The sequence below is a fragment of the Ornithorhynchus anatinus genome, unplaced genomic scaffold, assembly GCF_004115215.2.
Source record: "Ornithorhynchus anatinus isolate Pmale09 unplaced genomic scaffold, mOrnAna1.pri.v4 scaffold_355_arrow_ctg1, whole genome shotgun sequence".
Classification (NCBI taxonomy): Eukaryota; Metazoa; Chordata; class Mammalia; order Monotremata; family Ornithorhynchidae; genus Ornithorhynchus; species Ornithorhynchus anatinus.
The window spans coordinates 32,931-44,491 of record NW_024396783.1 but is presented as its reverse complement, the minus strand read 5'-3'; the positions used below and the strand labels follow the sequence as shown (position 1 = coordinate 44,491).

The 11,561-nt window shown below is 48.0% G+C and overlaps 1 protein-coding gene and 2 pseudogenes across 1 annotated transcript; 2 read left to right on the top strand and 1 right to left on the bottom strand.

The window, feature by feature from the left end:
• ORNANAV1R-PS3443 (vomeronasal 1 receptor ornAnaV1R-ps3443 pseudogene) lies at nt 5,224-5,598 on the top strand (annotated as a pseudogene).
• ORNANAV1R-PS3444 (vomeronasal 1 receptor ornAnaV1R-ps3444 pseudogene) lies at nt 6,340-7,273 on the top strand (annotated as a pseudogene).
• On the bottom strand, nt 9,774-10,762 carry LOC100083223 (olfactory receptor 14J1-like). The gene has a single exon (XM_029057153.1). The coding sequence runs from the start codon at nt 10,749-10,751 to the stop codon at nt 9,774-9,776; it is 978 nt and encodes a 325-aa protein (XP_028912986.1). The 5' UTR covers nt 10,752-10,762.
• Between the last annotated feature and the right edge of the window lie 799 nt (nt 10,763-11,561).

Here is an 11,561-nt window from a genome sequence, read left to right as displayed (position 1 = left end):
AATGTCTATCTCCCTGCTGGACTGTAAGATCCTTGTGGGCAGGGAACATGTCTATCGACTCTGTTGAAGAGAAGCAGCATGGCCTAGTGGATAGACCATGGACCTGAGAGTCAGAAGGACCTGGGATCTAATCCTGGCTCTGACACTTGTCTGCTGTGCAACCCTGGCAAGTCACTTAAGTTTCTGTGGCTCAGTTACCTCATTTGTAAAATGGGTATTAAGACTGTGAGCCCCATGTGGGACAGGGACTGTGTCCAACCTGATTACCTTGTATCTATCCAGTGCTTAGAATAGTGCTTGGCACATAGTAAAGTGCTAACAAGTGCTATAATTATTAATTATATTATTATATTGCACTCTCCCAAGTGCTTAGTACAGGGCTCTGCACACAGTAAGCAACTCAATAAACCTAACTGTGGAAGTAGCTGAGTGGAAACAGTACGGGCCTAGGAGTTCAGAAGGATCTAGGTTCTAATCCCCACTCCGCAACACTTCGGCCTGCGTGACTGGGCAAGTCACGTAACTTCTCTGTGCCTCAGATCCCTCATCTGCAAAATGGGGATTTAGACCTGTGAATCCCATGTGGGACCCCGATTATCTTGCATCTAGCTCAACAACTTGGCAATGCTTAACAAATACAATTTTATTATTTTGGTACCCTCTTTTTTTCCCTTTGCTCTTCTGGGTTCCAGATCCCCATCCTTCATTTAACAGCTCTATGCTGGCAGACTCAGATTTGGAGCTACCTGAAGTTCAGAGAACAGTTAGGCCAGCTGCTCCTGGCTGTTTTGCCATGAGGAAACAAGGTGGTTTATACACTAGGGACTCCCCCACTCTCTGCTCCTACCTGACAGTGTCAGGCTCCTACTGATAACAGAACAATGGCAACCCTAGAGGGAGATGAGCGCATTGAAATCTTTCTTTATAACTATCGGTCTCAAACTCACTGACCAGCGGACCCTGCTGGGTCAGACGTGTCCACGTCCCTCCAGTATAAACCAGCCCCAGTGAGTGATTTTTTTTCTGCCTCAGAATCTGAGACTGGAGATGGAGGGAGACATGAAGATGAGAAACAGCTAGTGGATAGAGCTGGGGTCTAGGAGTCATGGGGATCTGGGTTCTAATGCTGACTCTGATTCATTGTCCAAGGTCAGCAGAGGACAAGTGGCAATCATATTTATTGAGTGCTTATGGTGTGCAAACCACTGCACTAAGTGCTAAGGAGAGTATGATATAACAGAGTTGGTTGACACGTTCCCTGCCCACAGTGAGCTGACAGTTCAGAGGTTACTGAGACACATATAAGTTCAGTGATTTGCCCCAGGTCACACAGCAAACAAGTGGCAGACTCAGGACTAGAACCCAGGTTCTTCTGACTCCCAGACCTGCACTCTAATACAAGTTTCGTTAGAGAAACAAAATGTGCATGTTGGGTTGTAATAGATCAGCAAGGAAAGGCAGGAGGGGGAGAGCTGTTGGAGTGCCTTAAAGCCAATGGCAAATAGATTTTAATAATCATAATAATAATGATGGTATTTGTTAAGCATGTGCCAAGCACTGTTCTAAGGGCTGGGACAGATACAAGGTTATCAGGTTGTCCCACGTGGGGCTCACAGTCTTAATCCCCATTTTAAAGATGAGGTAACTGAGGCACAAATAAGTGAAGTGACTTGCCAACATCAAATGGCTGACAAGTGGCTGATTCGGGATTAGAACTCACAACCTCTGACTCCCAAGCCCGTGCTCTTTCCATGAAGCCATGCTGCTATGGATAGGCAACCACTTGAGGAGTGAGGAGATGTGGACTCTTCTGTTTTGTAGAAAAACAATCCAGGAAGAGAAGTGAAGTATAAACTTGAAGAAGTGACAGGAGGCAGGGAGGTCAGCAAGGAGGCTGATTCAGTAGTAGAAATGGGATAGGAAAGGTGCTTGGATCAGCGTGGAAGCAGTTTATTCGGAGAGGAAAGGGCAAATTCTACACATGTTGTGAAAGTAAAGCTGACAGGATTTGATGACAGATTGAATATGTGGGTTAAATTCAATAGTATTTATTGAGCGCTTACTATGTGCAGAGCACTGTACTAAGCGCTTGGAATGAACAAGTCAGCAATAGATAGAGACAGTCCTTGCCGTTTGACGGGCTTACAGTCTAATCAGGGGAGACGGATAGAGAAGAACAATGGCAATAAATAGAGTCAAGGGGGAGAACATCTCGTAAAAACAATGGCAACTAAATAGAATGGAGGCGATGTACATTTCATTAACAAAATAAATAGAGTAATGAAAATATATAGAGTTGAGCAGATGAGTACAGTGCTGAGGGGATGGGAAGGGAGAGGGGGAGGAGCAGAGGGAAATGGGGGGGAAAGAGGGTTAAGCTGCGGAGAGGTGAAGGGGGGGCAGTGGAGGGAGTAGAGGGAGAAGGGGAGCTCAGTCTGGGAAGGCCTCTTGGAGGAAGTGAGTTATAAGTAGGGTTTTGAAGAGGGGAAGAGAATTAGTTTGGCGGAGGTGAGGAGGGAGGGCATTCCAGGACCGTGGGAGGACGTGGCCCAGGGGTCGACGGCGGGATAGGGGAGAACGGGGGACGGTGAGGAGGTGGGCGGCAGAGGAGCGGAGCGTGCGGGGTGGGCAGTAGAAAGAGAGAAGGGAGGAGAGGTAGGAAGGGGCAAGGTGATGTAGAGCCTTGAAGCCTAGAGTGAGGAGTTTTTGTTGGGAGCGGAGGTTGATAGGCAACCACTGGAGGTGTTTAAGAAGGGCAGTGACATGCCCAGATCGTTTCTGCAGGAAGATGAGCCGGCAGAGGAGTGAAGAATAGACTGGAGCAGGGTGAGAGAGGAGGAAGGGAAATCAGAGTGAAGGCTGACACAGTAGTCTAGCCGGGATATAACAAGAGCCCGTAGCAGTAAGGTAGCCGTTTGGGTGGAGAGGAAAGGGCGGATCTTGGCGATATTGTAAAGTTGAAACCGGCAGGTCTTGGTAACGGATAGGATGTGTGGGGTGACGAGAGGGACGAGTCAAAGAGACGAGATTGCGGGCCTGAGAGACGGGAAGGATGGTCATGCCATCCACGGTGATAGGGAAGTCTGGGAGAGGACCGGGCTTGGGAGGGAAGATGAGGAGCTCAGTCTTGCTCATGTTGAGTTTTAGGTGGCTGGCCGACATCCAGGTGGAGACATCCTGGAGGCAGGAGGAGATGCAAGCCTGAAGGGAGGGGGAGAGGACAGGGGCAGAGATGTAGATCTATGTGTCATCTGCGTAGAGATGGTAGTCAAAGCCGTGAGAGCAAATGAGTTCACCAAGGGAGTGAGTGTAAACGGAGAACAGAAGAGGGCCAAGAACTGACCCTTGAGGAACTCCAACAGTTAAAGGATGGGAGAGGGAGGAGGCACCTGCAAAGGAGACCGAGAATGACCGGCCAGAGAGATAAGAAGAGAACCAGGAGAGGACGGAGTCTGTGAAGCCAAGGTGAGATAAGGTGTGGAGGAGGAGGGGATGGTCGACAGTGTCAAAGGCAGCAGAGAGGTCAAGGAGGATTAGAATGGAATAGGAGCCATTGGATTTGGCAAGAAGGAGGTCATGGGTGACCTTAGAGAGAGCAGTCTCGGTAGAGTCAGGGGGACGGAAGCCAGATTGGAGGGGGTCCAGGAGAGAATGGGAGTTAAGGAATTCTAAGCAGCGATTATACATGACTCGTTCTAGGATTTTGGAAAGGAAGGGTAGTAGGGAGATAGGGCGATAACTGGAAGGGGAAGTGGGGTCGAGAGAGGGTTTTTTTAGGATGGGGGAGACGTGGGCATGTTGGAAGGCAGAGGGGAAGGACCCATTGGAGATTGAGTGGTTAAAAATAGAAGTTAAGGAAGGGAGGAGGGCAGGGGCGATGTTTTTTAAAAGGTGAGCGGGAATGGGGTCCGAGGCGCAGGTGGAGGGGGTGGCACTTGCGAGGAGGGAGGACATCTCCTCTGAGGATACTGGAGGGAAGAATGGAAAAGTAGGGGAGAGGGGGAGTGGTGACTTTGGGGAGCTCAGACCTGATTGTGTTGATTTTTGTGATGATGTAGGTGGCCAGATCATTGGGGGTGAGAGATGGAGGAGGGGGAGGAGCAGGGGGCCTAAGGAGAGAATTAAAGGTCCGGAATAATTGGCGGGGGTGACGGGCATGGGTGTCAATGAGAGAGGAGAAGTTTTGCCTGGCGGAGGAGAGGGCAGAGTTAAGGCAGGAAAGGATAAATTTGAAGTGTGTGACGTCGGCTTGGTGCTTAGGAGATGAGTCGAGAATAACACCAAGGTTGTGGGTATATGAGACAGAGACGATGGTGATCTTGCTTATGATGATGAGAAAGTCTGGGATAGAATTTTGGTGGGAAGATGAGGTACACTGTTTTAGATGTGAAGAGAAGCAGCGTGGCCTAATGGAAAGAGCATGGTACAGGGAGTTAGAGGACCTGGGTTCTAATCCTGCATCTGTCACTGGTCTTTCCTTTCACTTCTCTGAGCCTCGCTTTCCTCAACTGCAAAATGAGAATTAAATCCTACTTCCTAGACTGTAATCCCCATATGAAAGAAAGACTGTGTCTAACCTGATTACATTGTATCTATTTCAGCCCTAAGAACACTGCTTGGAATGTATTAAGTGCTTAACAGATACCAAAATTATTATTATTATTATAACGAGGATGAAGATGGATGCGTACAGTTTGTAGACTGTAAGCTCGTTTTGGGTAGGGACCACGTCTATCAACTCTGCATGACTTAGTGGAAAGAGCATGGGCTTGGGAGTCTGAGGTTGTCGGTTCTAATTCCATCTCTGCCACTTGACTCCTGTGTGACCTTGTGCAATCCACTTAACTTCTCTATGCCTCAGTAACCTCATCTGTAAAATGGGGATTAAGACAATGAGCCCCAAGTGGGACAACCTGATTACCTTGTATCTATCCTAGTGCTTTAGACAGTACTTAGCACATAGTAAGTTGCTTAACAAATACATGATTATCATGACTATTATCACCCTCCCAAGTGCTTAGTACCATTCTCTGCACACAGTAAGCACTCAGTAAATATGTTCAATTGAGGGAGAGTTGGAATTGCTTCGGCCCTGTGCCCTGGGTTCTGTTGGATTCTGGGTTCTGTCAGATTTTTCCTGGTGACCGTTGCACAGGGTCTCTTACTTTCCTTTACATATTCTGTTCCTCTTAAGACTCTACCTACAAACCCCGAGAAGTGAGAATGCTCACTTTCTCCAATGAGGTGGTCCAGGGCATCTGCTTTCTCTGTCAGACCGGAACAGGGGTCATGGGAAACTCCTTCCCCATCACTCTCCACGTTTCCATGATCCTCCTGGAACCCAGGCCAAAACCCACAGACCTGGTCATTGTCCACCTGGCCCTGGTCCACACTCCGATGCTCCTTACCAGAGTGGTCACTGTGTCAGCATCAGCTCAGCGTCTGCAGCTTCTGCAGATGGACATCGGATATAAGACGTTCGCATAGGTGTACCGGGTGACCAGAGGCCTCTCCATCTGTACCACCGGCCTCCTGAGTATGGTTCAGTCCGTGATCATCAGCCCGAGTTCCTCTCTCTGAGCCCAGCTAAAAGCCCAGGTTCATTCATTCATTCATTCAATAGTATTTATTGAGCGCTTACTATGTGCAGAGCACTGTACTAAGCGCTTGGGATGAACAAGTCGGCAACAGATAGAGACAGTCCCTGCCGTTTGACGGGCTTACAGTCTAATCGGGGGAGACGGACAGACAAGAACAATGGCACTAAACAGCGTCAAGGGGAAGAACATCTCGTAAAAACAATGGCAACTAAATAGAATCAAGGCGATGTACAATTCATTAACAAAATTAATAGGGTAACGAAAATATATACAGTTGAGCAGACGAGTACGGTGCCGTGGGGATGGGAAGGGAGAGGTGGAGGAGCAGAGGGAAAAGGGGAAAATGAGGCTTTAGCTGCGGAGAGGTAAAGGGGGGACGGCAGAGGGAGTAGAGGGGGAAGAGGAGCTCAGTCTGGGAAGGCCTCTTGGAGGAGGTGATTTTTAAGTAAGGTTTTGAAGAGGAAAGAGAATCAGTTTGGCGGAGGTGAGGAGGGAGGGCGTTCCAGGACCGCGGGAGGACGTGACCCAGGGGTCGACGGCGGGATAGGCGAGACCGAGGGACGGCGAGGAGGTGGGCGGCAGAGGAGCGGAGCGTGCGGGGTGGGCGGTAGAAAGAGAGAAGGGAGGAGAGGTAGGAAGGGGCAAGGTGATGGAGAGCCTTGAAGCCTAGAGTGAGGAGTTTTTGTTTGGAGCGGAGGTCGATAGGCAACCACTGGAGTTGTTTAAGAAGGGGAGTGACATGCCAAGATCGTTTCTGCAGGAAGATGAGCCGGGCAGCGGAGTGAAGAATAGACCGGAGCGGGGCGAGAGAGGAGGAAGGGAGGTCAGAGAGAAGGCTGACACAGTAGTCTAGCCGGGATATAACGAGAGCCCGTAATAGTGAGGTAGCCGTTTGGGTGGAAAGGAAAGGGCGGATCTTGGCGATATTGTAGAGGTGAAACCGGCAGGTCTTGGTAACGGATAGGATGTGTGGGGTGAACGAGAGGGACGAGTCAAGGATGACACCGAGATTGCGGGCCTGCGGGACGGGAAGGATGGTCGTGCCATCCACGGTGACGGAGAAGTCTGGGAGCGGACCGGGCTCAGAAGCTCAGGGCTCAGGTTCAGAAGAATATCCTCCTAATCCTTATCCTCCTGTGGCTCCTCAACTTGATCATGGACATCAATCTCCTGTTCTCCCAATGTGACCAGCTGCCAGCCCAGATTCAGTGATGACTACTGTTCCATCAAGCCCATCAGCAGCCTCGTAGGGCTGTTCCTCTTCCTTATGGCACTCTGTGACATCCTCGCCTTTGGAATCATGGGAAACTCCAGTGGCTACATGGTCTTCCTCCTCTTCCAACTCAGCCGGAAGGTCCGCCATCTCCACGGCCAGCGCCCGCCTCCTTGGAAATCCCCAGAAATGAGAGCAACCCAGACCATTCTGTTGCTGGTCAGCTGCTTTGTGGCCTTCTACTGCACGGACTTCATACTGTCACTCTTTCTGGGGAGTTCCCTCAGGAACAACATCACCCTCCTGAATGCCAATATGTTTGTGGTCAGCGGCTATGCCACCGTCAGCTCCTTCTTGCTGCTAAGCAGTAACTCCAAGCTTGCCAAGTTCTGGGAGGTCTGTTTGAGGAAGACAAGGCTCCATCTCCATGAGGAACCTATGTTCTTCCCAGGATAGTCTTTTATACCAAGGGATCCTTCCTGAGTAGTAGCAAGACCTAGTGGATAGAGCACACACCTGGAAGTCAGAAGGACCTGGGTTCTAATCCCAGCTCTGCCACTTGCCTGCTGTGTGGCCTTGGGCAAGTCACTTAACTTCTCTGTGCCTCAGTTACTTCGTCTGCAAAATAGAGAGTAAGCCTGTGTGTCCCATATGGGACATGGACTGTGTCCAACTTGATTAATTTGTATCTACCCCAGCACTTAGTACAGTATCTGGTACATAGTAAGCATTTAACAAATGCCATAAAAAAACCAGCACTCAAATTCAGTACTTTCAGATTACAAGATGAACATACTGTCTCTTGTGATAAGGGAGCTGTGGGCAGCGCTACAGTGCAGAATTAAGGAGCGAGTGAGTTCAAGGGATCGAATAGAGGGAGATAGAGTCAGAAGACTTGGGTTCTAATCCCTGCTTTGCCACTTGTCTGCTGTGTGCTTGGGCAAGTCATTCCATGTCCCTGGGACTCAGTTTTGTCAATGTAAAATTCAATACTTAGACTTTGAGCCCTTGTGGGGCAGGGATTGTGTTTCTGACTTGATTAACTTGTATCTAACCCAATGTTTAGAAGAATGCTTGTCACCTAGTAAGTGCTTAACAAATACAATTTTAATAAAGTCATGGAGCAGAAAGGGTTGGTGAAGTAAGATTGTTGTTCTTGAGAATGAAATTCTGGGGCTCCTAGATGTGCCATTTCTATATGTCCCTCCGTAGAGGAGTGTAAATCTCTTTATATGACCGTCTGGAGCCCTTGCACTTTTTAAATTCAGGTGATTTTTTGCCCCTAATACTTTCATCCAGCAATCCCTCTGATCCCTCCAAATCTCCCCTACCCCCAAATTACTTATTATCATCTCATCATCATCATCATCATCATTGTCTTCATCATCAAAGCATTTCCAACTCTGAAAGAGGTCTGAGAAAATAATGATATTTGTCAAGTACTCACTATATATTAAGCACTGGTGTAGATACAAGATCATAAGCAGGGTGGCTCAGTGAAAAGAGCCCGGGCTTGGGAGTCAGAGGTCATGGGTTCTAATCCCGGCTCTGCTACTTGTCAGCTGTGTGACTTTGGTCAAGTCACTTAATTTCTCTATGCCTCAGTTACCTCATCCTTAGAATGGGGATTAAAACTGTGAACCCCACGTGGGACAACTTGATCATCTTGTATCCCCCCCAGTGCTTAGAACAGTGCTTTGCACATAATAAGCACTTAACAAATACCATTATTATTATTATTATTATCACATTCTAAGTAAGAGGGAGATAGATATTGATTCCCCCTTTTACAGATGAGGGAACTGAGGCCCAGAGAAGTAAAATGGCTTGTCCAAGGTCACATAGCAGACAAGTGATGGAGAGTGAAAGGTGAAAGGATTCAATAAAGGAGGAGTAGAAAAGCAAGTGTTTTCAAGACACACAGGGGTCCATGGCGTGGGTCAAGGGGTTAGATGTTACAAACATCAGGGAGACCAGTTCTTATCAATCAGTGATATTTTATTGAGTGCTTACTATGCCCAAAGAATTATACTAAGAACCTGGAAGACTACAGTACCAGAGAGTTGGTAAACAACTCTGCCTGCAATGAGCTTACAGTCTACAGAAATTAGTCAATCAATCAATGGTATTTATTGAGAGCTTACTGTGTGCAGAGCACTGTACCAAGCACTTGGGAGAGTACAATAGAACAGAGTTGGTCAATGCAATCCCCACCCACAAAGAGCTCACAGTCTAGAGGGGAAGATGGACATTGAAATCGATTCCTGATAGGGGAAATAATCAGTTAGTCAATCATCAATCAAGTAATCGCTCAATCAGTCTAAAAATCCCCAACAAAAATAATCAATCAATTAATAGTATTTACTGAGCACTTACTGTTCTCCAAATGCTGTACCAAGTGTTGGGAAAAGCACAGTAAAACAGAATTGATAGACATGATGCCTGACCACAAAGAGTTTACATTCTAGAGGACAGCTGGGCAGGAGGAGAACAGGGAATGGGGACAGGACAGTGAGGAGAGGGAAACAAACTCTTGTGCCAACCAAGTAGTAGGGGAGACATGCCATTTCTCCTCACTTTGGGGCAAGAGAATTTTCAGCTCTCAGAACGGATGATTGACCTCTTCCAGAAGAAATGGTCATTTTCTGTTAGGGAACCGTTTTCTATTAGAGAACCATTATGAGAAGCAATATGATATAGCGGATAGAGCACGGGCTGGGGAGTCAGAAGGTCATGGGTTCTACTCCTAGCTCTGCCACTAGTTTACTGTGGGACTTTGGGCAAGTTCCTTCACTTCTCTGTGCCTCAGTTACCTCATCTGTAAAATGGGGAATGAGACTGTGAGCCCCACGTGGCACAGGGACTGTGTCCAACCCGATTTGCTTGTATCCACCCCGGCGCACAGTACGGTGCCTGACACACTGTAAGTAAGCGCTTAACAAGTACCACAGTTATTATTATTATTCCAGGCATAACATCCTCCTTAGAGCAGCTTTCACAGCCTGATTCCTCAAACTGTAGATGACAGGGTTCAGAGCCGGGGGTACCATGGAATAGAAAACGGACAGAAGCAAGTCTAGGCCTGTTGGACAATTGAAGGATGGAATTAGATATTCAGAAACACCCGTGGAGATGAAGAAAGTCACGACAATGAGATGGGGCAGGCAGGTGGAGAAGGCTTTGGATCGGCCCTCTGCCGATGGCATCTTCAGCACGGCCGAGAAGATGCGGATGTACGAGACGGTTATGTATGAGAAACAGATGGCGAAGGAACTGGCAGACAGGACAGTGAGTGAATATTCACTTATGTTTCCTTGGGGACCAGAGAGCTTCAGAAGCTGGGGGACGTCACAGAAGAACTGGTGGATCACGTTGGGCCCAGAGAAGGGTTCAGAGAAGGTGGTGGCCATGTGCATGAGGCCGGAGAGGCCCCCGCTGAGCCAGGAGGCGGCCGCCATCTTCCCACAAACTCCTCTGTTCATGATGACCTCGTAGCGCAAGGGGTGGCAGATGGCGGCGTAGCAGTCGTAGGACATCACTGTGAGCAGGGCCACCTCAGAGACAACGGCCAAAACAAAGAAAAACACTTGCAGAACGCAGCCCTGGAAAGAAATGGAGTTGTTGTTGGTCACTGAATTGAAGAAAGATTTAGGGACAGTGACGGAGATGAGGCAGAGGTCGAGGACAGACAGGTGCCTGAGGAAGAAGAACATGGGGGTGTGGAGGTGCCGGTCGAGGGTGGTGACGGCGATGATGAGGAGATTTCCCGTCAGGGCCGCCAGGTAGATCAGGAGGAACAGCGTGGCATGGACCAGCTGCAGTTCCTGGACCTCAGAGAACCCTAGTAGGAGGAATTCTGTCACTTCCGTGCCATTGGCCATCTGAGTGAAAAGAACGTTTGGAGGAAACTTCTGTTTGGTGACACAGCAAGAAGACATAGTTTATTGACTGTCTGAAAACAGTTGTGACAAAGGTCCCCATGTGGACAAAAACTGCAAGAGAGCACAGGAGTTCTTGACAAAGTGTGCCTCTCAATTTATCCTTCCCATAACTCTCGTGATAAACCAGTTATTCTTCTTGGTTTCCTAGAGTGTAATACTTCTGGCCTCAGAGTCCTAGCACTAATAACAATAATAATAATTGTGGTATTTATGAAGTGCTTACTATGTGTCAAGCACAGTCTTAGTGCTGGTGTAGATTCAAGATAATCAGGTCCCACCTGGGGCTCAAAGTCTAAGTAGGAGGGAGTACAGGTATTGAAACCCCCTTTTGGAAATGAGAGAACTGAGGCACAGGGAAATTAAGTGACTTCTCCGAGGTCACACAACAGGTAATTGGTAGGTCAGGATTAGCACCCAGCTCCTCTGACTCTCAGGCTCATGTTTTTTCCACTAGGCCATGCTGTTTGGTCTAGGCAATACCACGTACTGAAAAGGAGCATAGAAAGGTACCACTGTCCTGTCTCAATATTTGCAAAATAGAACTTCCTCCATCTAGTTCCAAGAATTTTATTTCTTCCTTGCTGCTTGCCTAGAAAACCTACTTTCTTCCGGAATAGTTAAATACTAGTTTTAGAGTAAAAAAAAAAAATGCCTCCCGATACAAGTAGTTGATGTCTAGGATATCTAGTACAGTACCTCAGTGCTTAGTACAGTGCCTGGCACATAGCGCTTAACAAATGCCATTATTATCCATTATCACCTTTTAGGCCTGGTGGACATGGGTTTCACTTACCTCAATATACCTAT

What these genes read in the sequence shown, in the direction of transcription:
- LOC100083223 (XM_029057153.1), bottom strand. Translation starts at nt 10,751, where the DNA reads ATGTCTTCTTGCTGTGTCACCAAACAGAAGTTTCCTCCAAACGTTCTT.